Here is a 22,233-nt window from a genome sequence, read left to right on the forward strand (position 1 = left end):
TAATCAAAGACTAAGGCCTTAGATATATCCCAAACGCTCTCTTCCCCTTGCCTTCGTCAAGCTGGACTCCAAAGTACCTGTGAGCGAAAGCTGGTGCAAACTGTTCTTATCCACGTCTGAATCCTAATGAGGTCAAAACTCAAATATTTCCCTTATACTGAATTAACTCTGAGCTTAGATCTGTTTCTGCTGATGAACTTCCAGCAGATTGGACCAAGATTCAGACTGACTGACAATGGCAGGCCTTATGGAGTATAGTCATATTTTTGAAATATTTTAAAATATAATAGAGTCATATTTTCGTGAAATATGGGGCTGTGGAGAGGAAAGGTTATGCTCTGATGTTAAACTCTATAGTGACTGTGTGGTCCAGAACAAGGGGAGAATTATTTCAGTATTAGGTTCAGGGTCCCAGTTCTGGGAGTTCTAAAAAGCTAGACTTGGCCACCCACTCTAAACGCTAGTTAGAGACTACTAGATAGAAAAGCATAGTAAGTATATTTAACCAAGGTGACCATACTGAAAAAAATGAAAAAACAGGGGTCTGTTTGAGGTATTGGCATGGACTTCAGTGTAAGGAGCAGGAGAACTGTAGCAAGAAGCGAGATGGATGCATGATTGAGAACCCTGGGTCAAGTGTGTCTCATTTACTGCCTCGGTTCTGCTTTGGCAGTGGTTGAAGAACTCTTTATTCTTAGAGGGACACGCTGGTCCTGTGAACTGCTCTAGGATGCTGTCTGGCCATCATGGATAATTGTCTCCCTTTAGGGGTGGTCTGTCCTATTGGACTTTGCTGCAATTGGAATCCAAGGTAGCTGGAGGTGTAAGACAGTGGCTCTGGTTTGTGTGGCTTTGGCCTTGATGAGGAATCATCTGGGTTGACTGTGGCAAGTTGCTAGACAGATATTCCGTGAACAATTAACATACCTATGAGGAATTAAATGGGACTCTGACCCATAGCACAGAGTAGACATAAAATAGAAGGGAAGCAATGCAGGTTTTTATCCTGCTTTCAGTTACCTTGTGTGCCCAGAGAAGGAGGAGTGAGTGCTTTATAGGAACAGTAACCAGTGGTTGGCACCGGTGTATCAAGCTCTTGTGTGTGGGTGTGTGAGCACCTGTCTCGGTAGATACTCATCTCTGGCTTGCCAATCCCATGTAATTCTTCCTGGTTTTCCTTCATACTCTGCCATCTTGGTTCTCCCTCCCTCCCGTCCATTTGGTAGCATATGCCATGGTAGGAGGAACACACACATCTCTTCAGCTGCTTGCTGTAAGAGAGTCGAAATTCTTTGTTCTCTTTGTCTCAGCCTTCTCTTAAAAATGGAGGTAGCATAATGCTTGACTCAGCACTGCCAAAGAGATGTGAGAAGATTCGCTTAATGCATGCTCGTTACTCTTACTATTGTTACTAGAAAGTTATTTTTTGTTTTTGTTTTGCTTTGTTTGTTGGGATGAACTTTCTGCATAACTGATGTAGCCTTATTTTAGAAACAAATTTTAATAGCTAATTTAACATTTCAAGCAATTGTGATAATTGGTTGAATATTATAATGACCTCATGATTTTCTGAATATCAAATTCTCTCTGTGTGTCTCTCCTGTCCGCCCCTTCTTTTTCTCCCGTCTTCTCTCTTTGTCACCTCACAGGTTTCAACATCTTATTTTCTGTGCCCAGAGTCCCCTTCTGCTCTCCTCTGTGCTGTCCTTTGCTTTCTTCTCCAGGCTTTTTGCAAACAGCAGGATGCCTTTGCATTAAGCAAGGTTTCAGCTGGAGCATGAAGGAACCATTTCCTTCAGAGACTATGGACAACCTTTAGTTAGAAATTCAATTAGATATTTTCATAGCACATATTTAGGGAAGTGACCACTACTGTACATAGCATAAGTATTATTATTATTATTATTATTATTATTATTATTATTATTATTACTACACTTCTGGGCCATTGTTATTGGTTTCAGCTGACTGCTTCACCATTTTATTGTGTCCTCTCACTCAGGTGACATGACAAAATATTAAATTTACTTTAGTTATAAAATGTTGTCTTCTCCTTGCTTATCTTTTTTTCAGCTTATGGTTTACCTTGAGGGTAAACTTTTCATCATCAGGTCTCACTTGCCAACTCATTCTTTTCAAAAATAGGTACTGCATTGTGAGCTAAGAAATGATGCTAGTCAATTAAAAAAAAAAAACAATTCCAGAGACTAAGCTATGATTTTATGTGAACTAAGCTATAAACACTTGCTAAAACAAGGTCTTTGTCATACTAGCAGTTGACACAGAATGGAGTGTCCACCAGCGTGGGCGCAGGGACTAAAGCAAGGCTGTGTAGTATTCGAAACATGCACTTGTCTGCACTTGGGAATTCTCAAATACCGTCATTACCTCGCTTTTATGATCTCAGAGTATGGTCTGCCTGATAACTGGTCTTTGAAAGCAACCAGTCCATTAGTGAGATGTAAATTGCACACACGAAGGAAGCCAGAACATAACACTGTGCTCTGCCATTACCAATACTAAATTGGTTTTAATGATTTTCCTTGTATGAAGTGGCTTCCATAATTCCCTACTGGGATGAGCAAATGTTTATAGACAGCACTGGATTGCTGGATTTCAGTAGTGCGCCTTCCCGAAAAATTCCTTGAAACTAAAGGAGAGAAGGAAGAGGGGCAAGTTTTAAGCATAAGCTTGCCTTCCAGAATATATTTATGCTTCTTACAACTTTATCTGTCTCATTAGATGTCTTTCTGAATGGTCATACGTAACAGTATTATCAGTGACCGTCACAGAATGTACCATGACTTTGGCCAAACCGTTGGACTACTATGGAATATGTATCTTCTTTTCTTGCAAAGTGAACTGTGTCTGTAACCACATAACTCCAGGGACAAAGCCTTGTCGGGCTTCAGCTGAAATAAACCAACACCGGGCATTCGTTAGTCTGACATCCCAGTCCAGTTGATAACACGCTACTACTGTCAGCTCTGTGACATCCTGACACTGGGCCACCTCTTGAGAACTTGACTGCCTCACCATGTTTATCACCATCGTCAGCAGTCACCACCCAGGGGACCTTGACTTCAAATATAATCTCTACCGCCATCCTCCTGCTCATAACACAGTGTTTTCTTACATTTCTCTTAACTGAGTATGTGCAATTTCCTGAATTTGGTGCCCTTCAAGACGTGAACCACAGATTATGCTTAAGTATGATCTGAAGTCTTATCAACACTTCAGCTTTCTGGAACATGCCCCAGAAGTACTGAATGAAACTCTCTGAGGTCATATGATTCTATAGTCCCCCTCTTGGGTGTATATTCAAAAGGCTTGGAAATAGAGTCTTGAAGAAACAGTGTCTGCCTGTGTTCATAGCAGCATTCTATCTCCACAAGGTGGTGAATATGTCTATTAACAAGTCTATCAATTAAGCACAAGGTCATACACAACAGAATATTATATAGCCTTAATATTTATATTTATATTTATATAGCCTTAAAAAGAAAGAAGATGTTCTCACAGGCGCTACTGGATAGATGAACACCAACGGCATTACCTTAGTAAAATAAAAGAACAGTATAAAAAGAGAAGCCCTGTGTGATTCTGTTCAGGTGAAGTTTCTGGAGCACTCTCATTTGCAAAGCCTGAAAGAAGAAAAGTTTCCGTGTTGCAAGGCGCAAGCCTTCTGGAGAGATGCTCTTCTACTTGGCGCCACCGAACTGCACCCTTGAAAACCACGCATCTAGTTCTTGTACATCTTCATATTCTGTTTTTAAATATAATGTTTTCCTTTAAAAAAAACTGTGATAGAAAAAGTCTGCCAGGTAAAGTCCAGGATCTTGCGTTTTCCAAGCTTGCCACAGGATTCTGATGATCACTATATCTGAGTCAGCCAGAGTCTCCTCTGGGACAGCAGCTTTTAGGGTTTGTATGCAGCACAGCAGAGGCTGCTGGCAGCTGGCATCCAGGTTGCTGGGAGGAAGCAGCACGGAGCAGTGTGTAAACGGCACGGATGTAGGACTGACTAATAGTTTTGGAAGCTGGGAGGCAAAGATGAGGAAGGCAGCATGGTGGTTCTAGTAAGGACTCTTCCAAATTACACGTTGTCACCTTCTTGCTCTTATTCTTCAGCTAGTCTTTGACCTACCTCTGAAGGGCACCAGTTCTTTTCCTGGGGTCTCTCTACCTTTCATTTCCAGAAAGCATCACAGAGGGGTTAGGGTTTCAACATACAATTTTTTTTTTTGAGAGGACTCAGGCATGCAATCCATTGTATGTCCTCCTCGGTAATCTTGGCCAGATACCTGGACCTTCTATTTGGGGAAATACTGACACTTATTATTAATCTTTGCCAACCCTATTCCATGGTATAGATAGTTCTGTCCTCTGAGAAATGACTTTTATCCTGCTGGCTTTCATTTTTCTACGGCATTTCCACCCATCATTTCTGTTGAGTGTTTTCTTTCCTTGAACTGTATGGAGATTTTTTTTTTTGCTTTTGTTATTCTGTTTTGTTTTTTGTTTGTTTGTTTGTTAAGAGCATTGCAAGATCTGTGTGAGCCAGGCTTATCCCTCTGGCTAATTGTGCGTGTCTAAATCCTCCTGTGGGCACACCGAATAGTGGTCTCCACTTGCCAAGATGAAATAGATGTCTTGGGTGATTTCTCCCTTAACTTTCCCCAGCTTCTCAACGTTTCATCCTTTTTTCTTCCATGACAGCAGTCTTTAGAATGTTTGATCATTTGTGTGATTATAGGCTTCATCATTTTTTTTCTAACATTAGCTTTCATTAAAATAAGTTGGGAATGTTCTTGATAATGTAGGCTTTCTGCCTAATCAGTAATCAGTGCTTCCCCTAACTCTAATTACTCGAGCATCGCGCATCTCCTCCAAGCACAAATTAGCACATAAGCCAAAGAAAAATAGGCGGTGTCACTTAACAATGTTACATGGAACCGACTGTATCTAAAAAAGTTTTTAAGCTGTTGATTTTAGGAATATCCAAATTTACAAAAGGAGAGAGTAGCACCATGAACAGATGGCCAAGGTTACTTCATCTTACCCTCAATTATTCCCCGATCTGAGATTGTTTTATTCCAAATCTAAAAGTCCTGCCAATATATCTGTACAAAAAAAAAGAATTCATTTGTAAGTGTAGAAATAATGCAACTTGCTAAAAATTTCACAGTAATAGCTAGTATAACCATCTTCGCATTTTCCCTATCACTTTCTTGGCTCACAAGTTTGTTGTTCATTGGTTATCTTTAGTCTCTTCCATCTCTCTTGATATGTAGGTTCCACCACTGTGTCTCGCTTCACTCATTTTTCAATGTCTTTGTTTCTCCACAGAGCACACGTAAGTGGCCACCCTTACTACTAGTATACCATTTGCCCTCCTATCACTTGCACTGGCTGATTCCACATCTTGGCCAAGGAGAGTACAGAAATATCTTGTCACTCCAGAAGACAAGAACAAAACTTACTGGTGTTCACCAGACCTAGGAGGCAACCTCATTTCCACCTAGGAAGAAAAGTACCTGCAGGGATTTTGAAAGTGTTACTCTTGGCAAGCCTGCTAGTAACTCAGCCTCTCTATCTCCTTTCCTTTGTCTATAAAATGCTATTAGTAGCATATCTACCACTATGTAGGATTAAATGGAGTAATGCAATAAACAAATGTGATAAACATTATTTATGAAAAAATTTTATGAGGCAGTGTTATCATTATGCTACAATTCTGCTAGCCATTCCTTATTAGACCAGAACTATGATTCAGAAACCATTGAACTCTACTGAACAAATCCAAAGAAGTCTACAGAATACTTGAAAGAAGCATTGACAATTTCACCTCAGTTATTCAATAGTACTTTCTTTTTTACACCTTCAAGTCTAAAGAATTTTTTATTTCTAAGATTTATACTACTCTATCAAAAGTCTATTTTCTGTAGAAACCCCTTTTATCATTTATCAAATGACTAAATCATGAGATGTGTGACTTTCTGGGGAGCTTTCTAGACAAAGTTATACTCAACTCAAATATGGCGCCAGTGACAGATGAAAGAACTACACCAAAGTCCAAGCTGGTGAACCTGTGAGTTTACTGGTACTACCTACGTGAGCATGAATGACTCAGAAGCATGCGCATCACCAAAATCTCACAAAAGCTGCAGTCCCTGAACTCTGCACCGTGTGAAGGGGGCTTGGCCAGTGGGAGAGTCTCCTCTCCACAGCAGTGCTCACCTGCCTAAATAATGTTGGCGAAAGAGGGCCTTGGGAATCTTTTAAGTTTTAGGGACTTCGTCAGATACGATTTGTGAGTTGCTTTCTTCCTGACCCTTAAAGAGACTGCTTCCAGGATGGAGAGTTTTGATAGAGAACTTCCTGAGCCTTAGCAAGCCTGCCTGCAGTGTGGAGTGTTTCGGTCTTGAGGAAATTGGTGCAGTCTGTGCAGACAGAATATGCACTGGCAGCTCTCCCTTGGGCAAAAGGCCTCCCTGAGCTCCTGCTACCCAGAGAAGTGATGTCAGATGCCAGCTGAATACAAAAGCCCCAGGAAAGAAAAGTCGGAGTCAGAGTGCAAAATACTTCAGTTGTGAAGTTGATTAATCATTTTGTAACATCTTATCTCCATGTTTATAAGAGAAATGTCCAGATACACCAGTCTCTGTTGACATTACAAAGCAAACGTTTTTCTTCACTCCTTGAACTGTAGGTGAGAACTAAAACTACTCAAAGTGGGTTTCTTTTCCACTCACCCTAGAAAAATAAGTATGGTAATTGGTCATCACTGTCACCATCATCACTGTTGAAGCATCTGCTCCATGAGATAATAAATATAATATGAAAATTAAGTTTGTGCACATTAGTTCTATAATAGTACAATGTATAAAATAAATTTTCAGTCTTTGTGTAGAAGACATGATAGTTTTTCTTAAATGAATATTATTTACAATATTTTATTCCATGCTAGTGACCTTCCCATGACTAGGACAAATTGTCACAGATAATCAATCAGCTTACAAGGATAACAGGTTTATTCTGGATTAAAGTTCTGTAAGTTGCAGTCTATGAAACAGTGGCCTCCAAAGCATTTGGGTCTGCCCGTGGTGAACATATGACTATCTCGTGACCAAAGCACATGGCAGAACAGAACCACTTAACTAATGAACAGAGAACAAAAGGGGAAGGTGACCAGACTCCAACATATCCCAATCACTTGGAGATCTCTGTAAGCCTTACCTCTTAATAATAGCTCCTCAGGGACAAATTCTCTACACCTGGGAACATTCAAGATAAAGACCATCTGTTGCAAGGAGAGGGCTGCTTGTTTGTCCCTGCCACCCAGAACCAAAATAATGACACAGAAAATGTATTAGTTAAATCACTGCTTGGCCCATTAGCTCTAACTTCTCATTGGCTAACTCTTACATCTGAGTTTAACCCGTTTCTATTAATCTGTATATCGCCACATGGCAGTGGCTTACTGGCAAAGCACGTCTATCTCTGGCAGTGAATCCATGGTGTTTCTCTCTGACTCTGCTTTCTTCCTCGCAGAATTCCGTTCCATCTTCCCCGCCTACCTAAGTTCTGCCCTATCAACAGGCTGGGGCAATTTCTTTATTAATTCAGAAAGCTGCACATGGACAGAAGGACCTCCCATACCAGCCACCATCCTGCCGTGTGACTCTATAGAGTGTTGTTCGGTTAGCTTTGCATGCATGGTTTGGTTATTTGTTGGTTTGTTTCACAGTTCTGGGCAGGGATTCACACAGCTAGGCAATAACTCCACCACTGAACTATTCTCAGGCCAAGTCTAGATTCTAAAAATCAATTTCAAACTCTATTCCTATGAAAGTCCTAGGAGATGAAACTGTTTCTTCAACGCAATTTTAATTCAGTGGTGATTTTTTGTATAAATACGTCCAGACTAATTGACAAGAGCAGTGATAGGCCTCCTCAACCAAGAGCTCTGGAAACCAAGGGACCACAGAATCTAAGGGGAAGAACATCTGAAGGCCCTGACCTTCTCCCTTGGCTTACCCAGGCTTGAGAAAGCAACAAGGTTGGAGCTCACAGGTGAGGCCAAGGGACCTCAGACTTTCCTCTAGAAAAGAAAAGAAACAAAGCCCTTAGCAGGTTGGAAGTGTGTCAAAAGTAAAGAAGGATATTCGAAGGCAAGTGGGACTATAATTCTGTTTTTAGGAGAGCTGTATTCATATGTGGCTTCAGGTAAAGTTCTAAGTCTACAAATATATTTTTAGTTTAAAAGTTGTATCACATATTGACTATTAGTGCAGTTGTTCTTCAGTAGATGGGTTCTACATCTTCAGACTCAACCAAGCATACATAAAATATTTGAGGGGAAAAAACACAATCACATCAGTGATGTGCACAGATGTGTTCCTTGCCTTTAAACAGCACAGCATGGCACAGCAACTCTTTCAGAGCATTCGCATGACTTTTTAGGTTAAGAAGCCTATAGATTATTTCATATACACAGAATTGCATAGATTAGTGAATTCCACAATTCCATTAAACAGACCTGAGCATGCACTTTGATATCTGTGGGGGTGATCCTGGAACCAGTCTCCTCTGTATACCAACAATGCCTTTAGTTGCATATTTCTGCAATAAATTGCAAATTGTAGTACAACTGTGTACACATGACTTTGGACTTTTCTTGCAATTTCACCCTTCCCTTTCCTTTCGCTTTCCTATAATATATGCATCTTTGGTGAATTCTAACTATTTAATAGAAAAAAAACTTTTAGTATTGAAAATTCATATTATTGAAGAGAAGACAGTTATGTCTTTTTATATATTATCTGCATTCTAAGGGGAACTGGTTATTTAGAGCATGAATTTGTAACCAGGACAGTACATTCAACAAAGGTGCACATTGTCAGACAATTAAATTAGTAGGAGTAGACAGTAGAAAGTTAAGCATCAACCTGTGTAGAATCTATACGGAAAAGAATTCAGGGAGGCAAAAAATTTGTCCTTCAAGTTGACAGAAGTGTTACGCCTTTGTGTGTTGTCACTTTACTTTACTTTGTTCCATGGAGTGGACTGACCTCAGGACAGGTCATAGTGTGTCTCTCTGGAGCCATCCCCACTTCCTCAATGTCTTAACACCGCATCAGTCAGCCATATTTGACTCATTGTCTCTTATTATCTCCTCAGGTGTCATCCTCTACATCTTGCTGGTGGGGTACCCACCCTTCTGGGATGAAGACCAGCATAGACTGTATCAGCAGATCAAGGCTGGAGCTTATGATGTACGTAATAAGTATTCATACAGCTTTGCATGAGGGTTGGTCGGTTTACTGCCAGGGTCAAGGGTTGTCGTTCTTATTTTTTTTTTGTAACAATTTTATATTCTGTTATTTGACAACCAGTGTGAGGCAAATATTTCTTAGCATGTGAAGAACATTATATCTAATATAAAATGTACTTATGTACAGGGAAGATTAACTGAAAATTAGTTATGATAAGCAATGGATTGGTGTAAAATGTTTATAGTTTCAAACCACAAATTTAAGTCATTATAACTAAAACTCAAACACATCTTTATTAAACATAATAAGGAGCTATTATAAGCAATATTTTTGACAGTGGGAAGTAAGTTTATTTTTTGTGTAAAATTCATGTTTCAGAAGTCAGTGAATTTGGGGGAAGTATTTCTGCATCGTTTTGCTTGTAGAAGTGTTTTTTGGATGCCTGAAGATGTGTGGTCAGTTGGGGAGAGTTCAGGTGGCTGAAACAGATGAGTTAACACGTCACAGCCCAGTTTGTTCAACTTGGGAAACATTGTGCTATATGTGTCAGATGGGGGTTGTCATAGCAGTAGGTACTGCATTTCTGTGTGTATCTCGGCAATTTTCTGAGCATACTTCTCGGATGTAATGGTTTCCTGCAGTTCAAGAAGTTGTAGTGCACGTGATTGGCATCAAATGACCAAACAGGGACCACAGTCTTATTTTGGGGGGCAAGTTTGGCCTTGGGATATGCTTTGGATCTGTTTTTTTTTTTTTTTTTGATACAGCCACTGTCCAGCCAGTTCTTGTATGCAGTACCCTTCTTCCTATCACCGTATGGTGAGAAGTGGTTTCTTGTTGGATAGAGTGAGAGATGATGGCAGCTCAAGATAATTTCTTTCTCCAGTCAGCTCATGGGGCCCATTTATGATCATGGCTGTCTTGCAAGCATTATTTCTAATTAAGTGTTTTAGAAATTCACACATTAATATTTCATACATGCTCATATAAAAACCAGCGGACCAAACTGAAAAAAAGAACCATGACCAGCTTTATCTTATTAGTTATTCTTTTTGTAGCACTAGCCATTGTTGTGAATTGATCTATATTTTTAATAATGAGAAAATTTATGAAGCAATACACTGATTGCAGAAATGGGGAAGATGTTTGGCTTTTCTCTATTTGACTGAGTGTGTGTGTTGTTGTTGTTGTTGTTTTTAAGACAAGATTTCATGCATACCAGGTTATCTTTGAGTCTCTATGTAACTGAGGAAGTCCTGGTCCTCTGCCTCTGCTTCCCAGTGTTGAGATTATAGACCTGTACCTACAGACCTTGTCTGTGTGTCTGTCTCTACAAATGTCTTATTTATTTCTATCTTTGAAGTTTCCATCACCAGAATGGGACACAGTGACTCCTGAAGCCAAAGACCTTATCAACAAAATGCTTACCATCAACCCTGCCAAACGCATCACAGCCTCTGAGGCTCTGAAACACCCATGGATCTGTGTAAGTCACTTTCCCATATGCCCTGGGAGCCAAACCAAAAAGTAAACTCTTAGTCGGTTTTTATAGATTTTAAATAATCTTGCAAAAAAAAGATGAAGCTTAATGCATTTTTTTTGTCTCATGGTCTTTAAGAAATGAATTTTATAACAGTGAAAGCCACCCTTGCCTATAGAAAACTCAAAATTGTATAAATGGCTAAATAAGTATTGCTGGCAGTAACAGGAATGAGTAATTCCCATGCCAATTATTGATTAGACTCATGAGCAGGGAATAAGAAAATGATACTAGGATACTGTATTCTAGAAAGAAAATTTTGACAGAGTCAAAATATTTATCATTAAAGATCTTTTAAAATGTGTGAGGTTTAGAAGCTAGAGGTAGTTTTAGGTAGTCTGAGTTTCTTGCAGAAGCCCTAAGGAAAAACAAATCATAAGGGGATCTAAAAACTCCAGTAAGTTCCTAGGGTTGAGAATGAAATATTTAGGTAATGATAAAATGTTGAGAAATATAGTGGAATGCTTACTGAAATGATGATCTGAGGAGTTAATGATCTTCATCTCTGCCCCTTCTCTTCATCAGTGTTTAATCAAAGTCATTCATAGTCTTTATGAAATCATACTTTGTTGTAGGAAACTCGGGCAGTTGGATCCTTGCAAGTTGCCTGTATGGGTGCAGGCGCCCTTAGGAAAGACTGGAGGAAACTCTTTATTGTCTTTGGTATGTTTAACTTATCCTTAAGTTGCTCTCTCCCCTTTTCTTCCAGCAACGTTCTACTGTGGCTTCCATGATGCACAGGCAGGAGACCGTGGACTGCTTGAAGAAATTCAATGCTAGACGGAAATTGAAGGTAAGACATTTGCCAATGTTGTGTGGTGGGGTTGGGAAGGTTGATTTGGTGAGGTGGGGAGAAAAGTACTGCAAGGGGAGTTTTACCAGAGCTCTTGATATTGTTGACCTCAACAGTTAGTCCTGCGGGACCTGAGGGAAACTGGAGGTGCTCTGTAATCAAGCCCGGGGTGAGAAGTGGGCTGGATGCGGTAGTGTGTGCTTGTGGTTTCTCTCCTTGGAGGAAACAGCTGTGCAATCTGATCTAAATCTGACTCAGACCGTTAGAGCTGTACCAGCATCCTGAGAACCACAGACTAGGGTTCTCGGGAAACCAAAAGGAAAAAAAAAAAAAAAAAAAAGTCTGAAGTCCTGTATCAGAAAATAAAGCCAGGAGATTTGTTAGTCCCTGCTATGTATTTTTAGGTCAGAGATTTGTAGAGGCAATTATGATCTTGATCTCTGTTTTCTTTGATAGGGTGCCATCTTGACAACTATGCTGGCTACGAGAAATTTTTCAGGTATACATATTTGAACTCTGTTCTTTGTCTTCGGTCCTTCTCTAGTATTTGTGTGAGTGTGTCTTTAAAGGAATTTAGAAAGTCTAGTAACTACAGATAGTTATCTCTCTCTCTCACTCTCTCTCTCTCTCTCTCTCTCTCTCTCTCTCTCACACACACACACACACACATAAATACATACACACGCGCACACACACACACACATATATTTAGAAAGAGAGAGGGAGGGGAGAGAGGGAGGGAGGAAGAGAGGGGGGGAGACAGAGACAGACTCCTTATGCTGTTGTGGCTGTCTGTAGGACTCCACCAGACTGAACATCCACTTGTCAAATGCTGGGATTGCACAAGTTTATCTATGTCTCCTTTTAAAGCTGAGCATTTCAAACCTGGAATTTATTATTGATTGATGTTTCATAAATACTATAAGGGTGTTTTATCTCTGGTTACTCTAAGGAATTGCAATAAGAAAGACTTTTAAAATAAGGCATCTTGTGGAACCCCATTCTTGTAAGCCTAATTCTTTTTGTGTCTTCACATTCCTTAAGACTAATTACAACGGCTGAAACTGTCTAATGAGGAATTACAGGGAACCGACCACATGGGCACATGGGGGTGACATCCAATAATAGTATTCCTCAAAGTGATCATCACATCAGGGGAGATAGCAGGGAACAAAAAAATTAAAAAAAAAAACTTGCATATGAACTAAATTCAGTCAAGAGATCTCTCTTCTTTAAAGTGACTCTCCAGGATGGAGACACAGTGTGTGTTAGTTCCAGAAAATTATTTTTTAAGTTTGGAGCCTTCTTTGATAGATTATCTAAAAGCAGTAGCCATCCAAAGCCAAATGTTGGTAGGTGCTAAGCAGACATTTGTGGAGTAGACTGAAGCAGCAACTAAGATCCATTTGATAAATTTATAATTGGGGATAGGTCGTCAGGCGGTGCATCGCAATCCCAGCACTCAGCGGGCAGAGGAACACGGAACTCGGGGAGTTCAAGGTCAGCCTCCTCTACGTAGAGAGACTCTGGTTTAAAAAGAAAAGGAAACCCTTTTAGTTCAGATGTTCAGTCTTAGAACAGTTATCAAAAAAAAAAAACGCATCACTTTTGCTTTTGGATAGTGATGTGCAGCATTTGGCGACCTGTTCTGACTTTGTTTTGCCTAACCCGGGTGTTAAAGTGATAATCAGACACCCGTCATCATCTGAGTGTCAGACATCCTTCAGCCGATTCCTAGTTATTGCTTAGACCTCTGTTAACAGGTCAGCCCCCCTTCCTACTTAGAAGCAATGTGAAACAATAGGCTGGTGAGCAGCGAGCTCTCCCTGCCAACGTAGCTGTTACCTGTTCTGTCCGACGTGCTTGGTCTGACAAGCCAGGCCGCTGCCTTTATCAAATCATGTGTTTTATAAATACCTGGTGTACGTGATTGACATTTATGTGGGTGAGTTTAATGTCAGTTCATTAAACATTAACCCATATGTATATGACCTTAAACTAAATAGATATTTCCCTGTGGCCCGGAGCTCAGTGAATCATAAAAATATGCATTTACATAGTATATATCATTTATATAGTGATGGTGAAAAACTGCCTTTTTAATGATTTTTCCAGAACTGAAATAACATATTTGGCTGAAGTTTTAAATAACAACCTTAAATGTAAATTGGGTCTTTATTAATAGTGTTTATACCCATTGGTAGATGCTATAGTTTACCACATGTGTTTCTTTTCACCAATTCTGCAAACTAAACCCCATGACAAATGTGTGGACTTTGTAATGTCTCTGAATGGTTCTGCACGAAAATCCAACGTTTGTACCCATTTCTTCTACATCAGCTGAACAGCACGAGACTCCGTTACATCTTCTAGTCCATTCTGTAGTTGCGTCTTAGTCTCGAGTATCGAGTATGTTCTTCACTCTGTTCATTGCCAACTGTGCTCTTTAAAGTAACCGTCCGTATTATGTGGTTGTAAAGCTGTTTTTATTTCTTCTTTTCTCCCTGAATGTGGAATATATTTCTTGTGAGGTAAGGCAGTAGTCACACACGGGTTGGCTCTGCATCTCCCAAGCCAGACCGCTTCTTACCCCAAATCATTGTCTTCTTTTTGCTTGCCACTTCAATTCAAATTATCCTGTTTGTTTTCTAACTTATTAAGGGCCACGGGAGTTCACTAGTGCCCCTTTTTAACCACAGGCAACCAGCACCATAAGCAAGGCAACTAGTGAATCTCCATTGATAAAAAAATTAATAGCATTGTTGCTAGAAACCAGACGGAATCCATATTCGTGTCTTTTAAATAAATTTAAAGTGTTGCCAGATTGAAAACTAAAAGGAAAAAAAATCGCAAAGCAAAGGAATATCAATAAATGAAATGTTCATGTAGTTTAGATACTGCTAGGTGGTTCATTTCAAAAAAAAAGCTCTGTGTGCTTCAATGACTGCACATTAACATGAAAGGGAACTGTGTGTACTTTGTCCTCCATATCTGTGCGTGTTCTACACCAGTGTACTGATCATCATTACAGCTTTAACTGGCTGTTCATTGTGTATGTGCACATTTTTAAAAGGATGCTGTCTAGGTTTAATAACCCAAAGAAATTTGTTAACGATGAAAGCCATGCTTAAGCCCCCATGGGAAAAGGACGTTTCCTATGAGAACCTACACCCTAAAGATTTCATTTTATTTTAGATCTTGTTTCAGATGTTATGATTTTTTTAATTTTTCAATTCAAAGACCTTCATTTAGGAAGCCTTTGTATTCTGATTTTGAAGTCTAAATGAACACAGAATGCATTTTTTTATTATCATATGCTAAGCATTTAAAAAATTTGCTCCTGGTCAATAAGGTACCCTTTGATGTTATATAGATATTTGTCTATTCGATCCAACTGAAGTTCTCTGATTTCGAAAATAAAGGAAGTACATTGTTTAGCCAGAGCAAATTTTTGTGACTGAGATTTCAACCTCTGGCAAGAGGGGCTTCAGTGGCAGAACTGGCATGGTCACCAGACATGGCAGGAATGAACATGTAGTGGGTCTGCCGGCCGGTGTCTAGAGACCAGGTCAACTTTCTGGATTATGAAGGATGGTCCAGTAAAAGTTCCAGTATCCTTTTCAGGACCAACAGTGACACAAAGTCCAACGCGCACAACTGGCAAAGGGTTCCGTTTCGTGCCGCGAACTATGTAAGAATTGATCTTTCAATTCGCTGTGGTGAAACCAGAAAAGCGATACTGTGTTTCCGTGTCCTGTAAGCTCTTGCTCATCGGTGTGACCGTGAAGGCTTGGTGTATGTTGGTTGTAGCTCAGCAAAGGTGGCAGGAGACAATAAACTTGATTTGTCATCTCACTGTGGCTTTGTGGATAACTCACTGAGGTGATTTTACTCTCATTTTGCAGCAGCCAAGAGTCTGTTGAAGAAACCTGATGGAGTAAAGGTAAGTCAAGTGGCTGTCTTAAACCATCTCTGACTTTCCGATGCTGGGGAGTTTAAGTGCTACCTGCAAATCCCAAGTCCGGATAGCTTCTGTACTTTACGGTTCCCTAAAGAAGGTACAGGCAGAAGCACAAGATAGTTTAATACATAAACATGGTTATCATTGATGCTAGCATTCAATCATTTCACTAAATTATATATTAACTAGGAAAAGTTATAAACTGATGTCTAAGTCTCTCTACCTCTCTACAGTTCCAAGCCCCTCTGGTGACCTAAGAATCTACAAAAACCAAATGCTTTTCTGAGTAATTATGATGTGCACTTGAAGCCTTCCAAGACCCAGGAACAAACTCAGTTGGCTTGAGAAATCAGGGTATCAGTGACTAAGTGCCCTTATTTGGGAAGAGTTTTTTTTAAAAGCCCATAACTTTCTTGTGTTTCGGTCATAATTATTAGAGATATATTCAAGGTGACTGCCCTGTACAGATACTAGGAAAGCCTTCCAAGAAAGATGGCGACAAAATATTTTTACTTTCTTCGATTTCTAACCAATAAAATACAACTTTCTTTCTAATGATAATATCTTTAATAGAGAGTAAGCCTATTTTCATAATAATCTTTGTCATTTTTCCAGATTATCACCTAAATGTCTTGTTAATGGTTTTCTCTCTTTTCCAACGGCAGATGCATACATTCCTCCACAGGTCAACCCTCTTGGGAATTAGTTAATAGTCTAACCGTTGAACTGGACCCAATCAGGTGGCCAGTTCATATTGAAAATGTAGAAAACCGTTTGTCAGTTGGTTCCTAAATTCATATGGAGTCATTGCTCTAGCACCTGTTTGTGTGTGACTTGAGAATTTTCAGCTCTGAGGTCACTGTGCCCTGTGCTTGCTAGGTCGCCATTTTCTAGTCTTCAAGCTAACTGTACCTTCCTTCTGCTTTTGTCACTCAGTTTAGATTCCAATAATGACAGTGGCTATCTGTCTCTTCCACAATGTGACACTGGTGGAAATTTTAAGTTTCCAGATGTTTCCCTGTGATCTTCCTATACTGTAGCTCAGGGCTGGAGAGTTCACAAGTCCAATCGACAGTTATCCCCATTGTGATCCTGATACGGAAACCTTTTGAGAGCAGTTTCCCTCCAGTCAACTGACAACACCTTTTCCACAGCAAAAATGATTATATATTCCCTGCTTTGGTCATGCTTTTGTTTTCTCTTCCTTTCTCTTTGACTGGTCAATTCAGAAAAGGAAGTCCAGTTCGAGTGTTCAGATGATGGTGAGGATCTGTGTCCGCCAGAGTTCTCCTACTGGGAAAAATACACACTTAGAAATGAAAGAGTCTCATTTACCTGAGTTAATGGAGTAGAAAAGAGTAAGAGCATCATAGGTCAGCGCTAATCGGCACGCATAACATGCTCCTTTGCTTTCACATTACCTTGTTTTTCTCTGATAGAATTTTTTCAGGTAAATAACAAGTTGAACCCTTATCCGTACTCTGTTAATGAGTTTCACCGTCTGTGAGATCAAAGCCCAATTTTCTCCTTGAGAATAAAGAAGCCAGGACACAGGGAATGTTTCCTCATACAGGAAGAAATGCTGTAGGGTTATCCTTTAATTGATACTCATAAATAAATTCAAATATAACTTAATATACTTGCCGTGAGTTTACAAATAATGTGAAAGTGATTTCAGCATGGGTCCATTCTAGCTAAGCTTCTTTAAAAGGAGTATGTGTTAGCTGAATGAATGCAACCCCTTGTTCATGCCTCCTGAGGGTAATACTGTATCATTTAAATAGCCGATTGCATTCAGGTTTCAAGCAACAAAAATCCATTGCTTCCATAATATAAAGTACATAAATTCACATGTACATTTAAAAGACAACTATGGTTGAACATGGTGCTTGATAACTGACTCTTTAAAAGCTAGTTCTTCTGGCTTTTACTTAGAAAATAATTTATTATTTCGGAATAATATCATATATATCTCCAAAGCATGATGGTGTGTATGTTTTCATGTATGAACGTGGACAGTGATTAGAGTAGTCAGGCACTTTGACTGATAAGTTTGTGTGCATTTAGATACAAATAAGTCACATTTTTCACAAGTCGTTCTTAGCAGCTATATCCTAGGGAAAAGTCTGTCTCCTCTCAAAACAGGAAGAAGAGTATTCCAGAGACTTTCTATCTCATTTGCATCTACTGATAAACCCTAAACCCGTTAAGGACACGTGGCACTTTCATAAAGTACTCTTTCTGAATAGGAAGCTACTTGTGGTCATCCTTCTAAGGTCTAATGCAGCCTGGAGTAACATGAACACGTTCTGGTCCCTCTGTACCCAGCTCACATAGACCCGTACCTCCCATATCTTTTTGACTGTTGCACACACAATAGTCTAATCTTTAATAAGCTGTCTAAGTAAAGGGAATTTCCGACACTTTCTCTCATTTTGCATAACGCAGAGCACTGTTTCATAGCTTATTAAACAGTGGTCGTACCAGCAACCACACAAAGTGAATGAAAACAAAAGCCGAGCATATACCTGCGTTAATTTCTGTTCGCTTGTGTCTTTCTCTCAGTGACAGCCCCCAAACAGCCTGTAGGCCTAAGGTTAAATGAGTAAACCCAAATAATGACTTGTGTTATAACTTATAAATAATCATTTGCTATGAACTCCATGTTCCTCTCTAAGTCCCCAGGTATATTTTCATTCATATTAAAACTATGGATGGATCCCTTTAGAAATAATATACAATGCAAATGCCTATATAACTTGATGTGCAAAACTGGATGTGAATTTAAGTTTCTGTCTGATAACCATAAGGTAATATGTCATGCATGGGTTTAAAATAATATCAATTATTCCATCTCAGTATTTTATTCTTTAGTGTAAAACTCAACAGAGCTCCAAGCCCCCACATGTCTACACAGAGTTTCCTCTGTGGTCCATTGCCATATTTATCGGTCCCATGAGCTTCTTTGGAAACGTGATTCCCATGGTAGCAACTCCTTTAAGGATAATCTTGCCTGTGTTGATGCAAGGGTTTGGTCCCACCGGATGTACTAGGCAAGAATAACAGAACAGTCACAAGCTGCTGAGCTGTCTCTCGGGCAGCTGTGGACAAGAAAGTCCCTTTACACTCAGGCTACAGAATGCAGTTTGATTTCTTCCACTTATCAAAGAAGATGTATTCCTAAAGGAGACCCAAACTTACCATTTTCAATAAAACACTTTAATGTCCGCACTTTGCCAGAAGAGTCAGGATTTTAATTGGATACCTGGTAAACAAAGTAATGATAGCTCCCCAGGGAAAGCTGGTCTGTGTGTGACTTCAGGCTCAAGAAGAAAATGATGAAGAAAAAACTATAAGATAATAAAGGAACGTGTTCGTAGCAGTGAATAACTGGAAATGGGGAGACAGGATGGATCTAACTTGAAGAGTATGAAAGCGGCTACAGCCTCCTCATACTCTGCAGCTTGGTTTGGGCTCACTGAAGCCCCGCGGAGGAGGCAGCGTGCTCAGAGCAGCCACCGCTGATCTCATTCTCTCGTCAAAGAGTCCCAGGCTGCGTGGGATCTTCAGGGACTAGATGTGCCCTTCCTTCGTGTCCATCATCCATCTCCAGTGGCTCTTTATTTTCATGTCTGTATTTCCATGTAGACGTGCTCCTTGTAGACATTGGCTACTCAGAAGATTAAGGCATCTCTGTTTCTATTTTCTGCATATCCACAGATAAACAACAAAGCCAACGTGGTAACCAGCCCCAAAGAAAATATCCCTACCCCGGCGCTGGTATACCTGGACTCTTGTACCTTTCTTCAGTTCTGCACTGTTTGCTGTTGTTTCTCTCGTTTGCTTTCACTAAATCAGTATCTGTGTATCAATACTTCATTTGTTGTTAGGTTGTTTTGTTTTGGGTTGTTTTGTTTTTGTTTTCTTTTCAAATTCAGAAGAAAAGTTTTACATGGTTTGATTTCCTTTTCTTGAGCTAGTTGTCAAGCAGTGTGTTTCTAACATGAGCCTTCTCATTTCATTGTGGGACCTCATGCTTTTCTCTGCAGTTGAAATTCTTGCATGCTGGCTTGGAAACACAGCAGAATGCGCTTCGGTTACTCTTAGCTCTTCCGGTGATGGTTGCTACTGATCTTGCAAACAATGGTTTCTCTTTCTGCCAAGAAAGTGTTGACATCAAGGAGAGCTAACAGGATTCTTGCAAGAGGACATTAAAAAGTAGACCTTATTCAGAGTTCCCATTTCTTTCGTACTGAAAGACAACATGGCTTTGCAAGACTTTACTTTCTGAGATAAAGAGGCACTGCATAAGTCAAAGCTTTCTGTTTATTGTGTTTCCAATTAATCGTCCAATTAAATTGTTCACTTTCTTCCACAGAATGAGAGGATGTAACACAGACGTTTAAACTATCAGTGACAGTTTTGTCCATGTCAATCAAACATACATAACTAGCAACTAAGTCAGTTAGTTCTCCACAGAGGAGTAGTGTTATGCCACAATGCAAAATCTGAATACTGGCATTTAGTACATAGGGATGTATAAGATTTTCTTCAAATGTTTTCATAATTTGTCTTACGATTCCATAATTTGTTTTATAATTATTTTTATTCATTACTCTGCCAAGACTGGTATTGTCATTGACTTAAATATGTTAGGCATTATGTTACTTGAGTTAGCCAATTGGAGATTTGATTTAAAAACATTTGAAGGAAAAGACATGTCAAGATAGAGGGTTATCAGGGCTGAGAGCATAACTTAATGGGAGAATATTTTCTTAACTTAGAAGAAACCCTGGGGTTCAATCCCTACCCCTGTAAAAGGGAAAAATGTTTTCTTAAAAAAAAAAAAAAGGGGGCCAAAAAGTAGTGGCTTATCTACTAGTAAGGTCAGTTTCACAACTTAAACCACAGACGGGAAGAAAAGCAGCAACACTTGTGTTTTTCTAAGTGTGCGGTGCAGGCTGTCTCTTGGGGACGTTCCTGTGGAGAAGGTTGGCCATGGTTACAGCCACTCACAGGTGCTGAAGTGCCCATTAATGTACGCACCAAGCATGCTGTCACTGTGTGAACACTCCTTCTATTTTTTTAACATCAGTATTTGAATATACTTTCCACTTAAGAATTTTTTCACAGAAAACCATAGGAAAATAATAATTTCTTCGTGGAAAAAGATTACCCTAACAACTTACTATTCTGCATATGAAGCTCATAAAGCAGAACTTTTCCTTTCCATGTGAGTAATGTAGAAAAGAATATATCAATATATTAGCGTTACTAATGATAGTGTTTTATGATTCGTTCTAAAAAAAACACTTAAATAAACTTTTTAAGTATTCTTTAGATTTTTTTCATGAGCTTTAGACTGTATTCGTTTGGACAGTTTTGTAGGGACTTTTGTTTGTTTTGTTCTTTAAACTGTGGTCCAGTATTTCAGGATTCTCCAAAGGGTATTCAACTATGAGTTGATTATAATAACATCAGAGTCCAGTCCCAAGGCAATACAGCTGAAAAGAAATACCTTCATAAAGAATTTGATGTCTTCTGAAATACTTCCATCTATGGCATCCTTGGCCAATTTTTGTGAGCTAGACAGCAACAGAGTATTCAGTAGAGAAGAAAGGACAGCTCTACCTGGCTTAGGGCCTGGTGAAACAGCAGGTGCCTCTTTAGATCTCCAAACTGCAAAGCCCTGCCTGTTTGTTCATCTATCAGGAATAAGGTCTTCTGCATGCTGCTTCTGGGTAGGGAGGTGCCTGATCTCATAGGCTCACCAGGGAGGCCTCCCCAGAGATCCTGTCGGCTATTGACAGCCCTTGACATGGCTTTAGCTCTTATCACTCTTTAGTCTTGTCTGTTGGCTCACTTTGCTCTGTCCCACAGACTAGTAAGAATGTACTTACCGATACGAACTGTTTCTTTCTCTATTTTGTTCTCACTCAGGAGCCCCAAACTACTGTAATCCACAACCCTGACGGAAACAAGGTATTCAGAAAGAATCAACACCATTTGCTTTGATAAGATTGCACATCTCATCAAATGCCCTGTCCAAAACTGAATCATGATCTCAAGTGGGAAAGAAAAACTTGGCCCTCTTTCCATCACGTGTTCTTTTGTGCCTAATTAGTCTAGAATTATACATAGACTTCTTTCAGATCAAAAAGGATGGCATCCTGAAAGAGAAGTCAGCGATCCCTTAGTAAATAAAAAAAAAAAAAGGGTCAGGTTAAATCTTTCTGTTGAGATGACTGTACCTTAGGCAATTCCATGTGGTCTTTTTACTTCTCTGTGTCTGTTTGCTCATTGTGTGGTAAACACTCATAGCATGAAATCTCAGAATTTCCTGCTATCCTTCCATTGTCTTCAAGTAGAATGACTTTGTTTCTTTTCTCCTAAAACTTGTTTCTGAGCTTTTCAGTTGTCTTCTGTTGTCACAGTGGTTGTGTTGTTGCTGTTGTTGTTTGCCTGTTTTTCAGTTCCCTGTTACTGATGCTATTGTTGGTGGTGTTACTGTTTGCCATGAATGTGAAGAGAATCAGGCATTCCGTTTCTTGTTAAATATGTTTGTTGTCCATCTACACAAATTATAGTAACAGATATTAAAGGATTATGCTGAACGAAGACTAATGTGTTCTACCGTTTATAAATTATGTGTATACCGTGT

The 22,233-nt window shown here is 39.5% G+C and overlaps 1 protein-coding gene across 7 annotated transcripts in view; it reads left to right on the plus strand.

Moving 5' to 3' along the window:
• The window catches only part of Camk2d (calcium/calmodulin dependent protein kinase II delta), a 248,640-nt gene that overhangs the window by 185,572 nt on the left and 40,835 nt on the right, over positions 1-22,233 (plus strand). For 3 of the 7 annotated variants that reach the window (XM_050142608.1, XM_050142539.1, XM_050142778.1), the window contains exons 9-15: positions 9,184-9,278; positions 10,642-10,764; positions 11,528-11,611; positions 12,068-12,110; positions 15,517-15,554; positions 19,293-19,352; positions 21,513-21,554. In XM_050142608.1, coding sequence (XP_049998565.1) covers positions 9,184-9,278; positions 10,642-10,764; positions 11,528-11,611; positions 12,068-12,110; positions 15,517-15,554; positions 19,293-19,352; positions 21,513-21,554 — 485 coding nt within the window. The remainder of the gene's footprint in view (positions 1-9,183; positions 9,279-10,641; positions 10,765-11,527; positions 11,612-12,067; positions 12,111-15,516; positions 15,555-19,292; positions 19,353-21,512; positions 21,555-22,233) is intronic. The other 4 variants (XM_050142756.1, XM_050142677.1, XM_050142895.1 and 1 more) reach the window with 2 other exon arrangements.

Source organism: Alexandromys fortis, unplaced genomic scaffold, assembly GCF_014885135.2.
Source record: "Alexandromys fortis isolate MF-2015 unplaced genomic scaffold, M_Fortis_MF-2015_v1.1 scaffold_19, whole genome shotgun sequence".
Classification (NCBI taxonomy): Eukaryota; Metazoa; Chordata; class Mammalia; order Rodentia; family Cricetidae; genus Alexandromys; species Alexandromys fortis.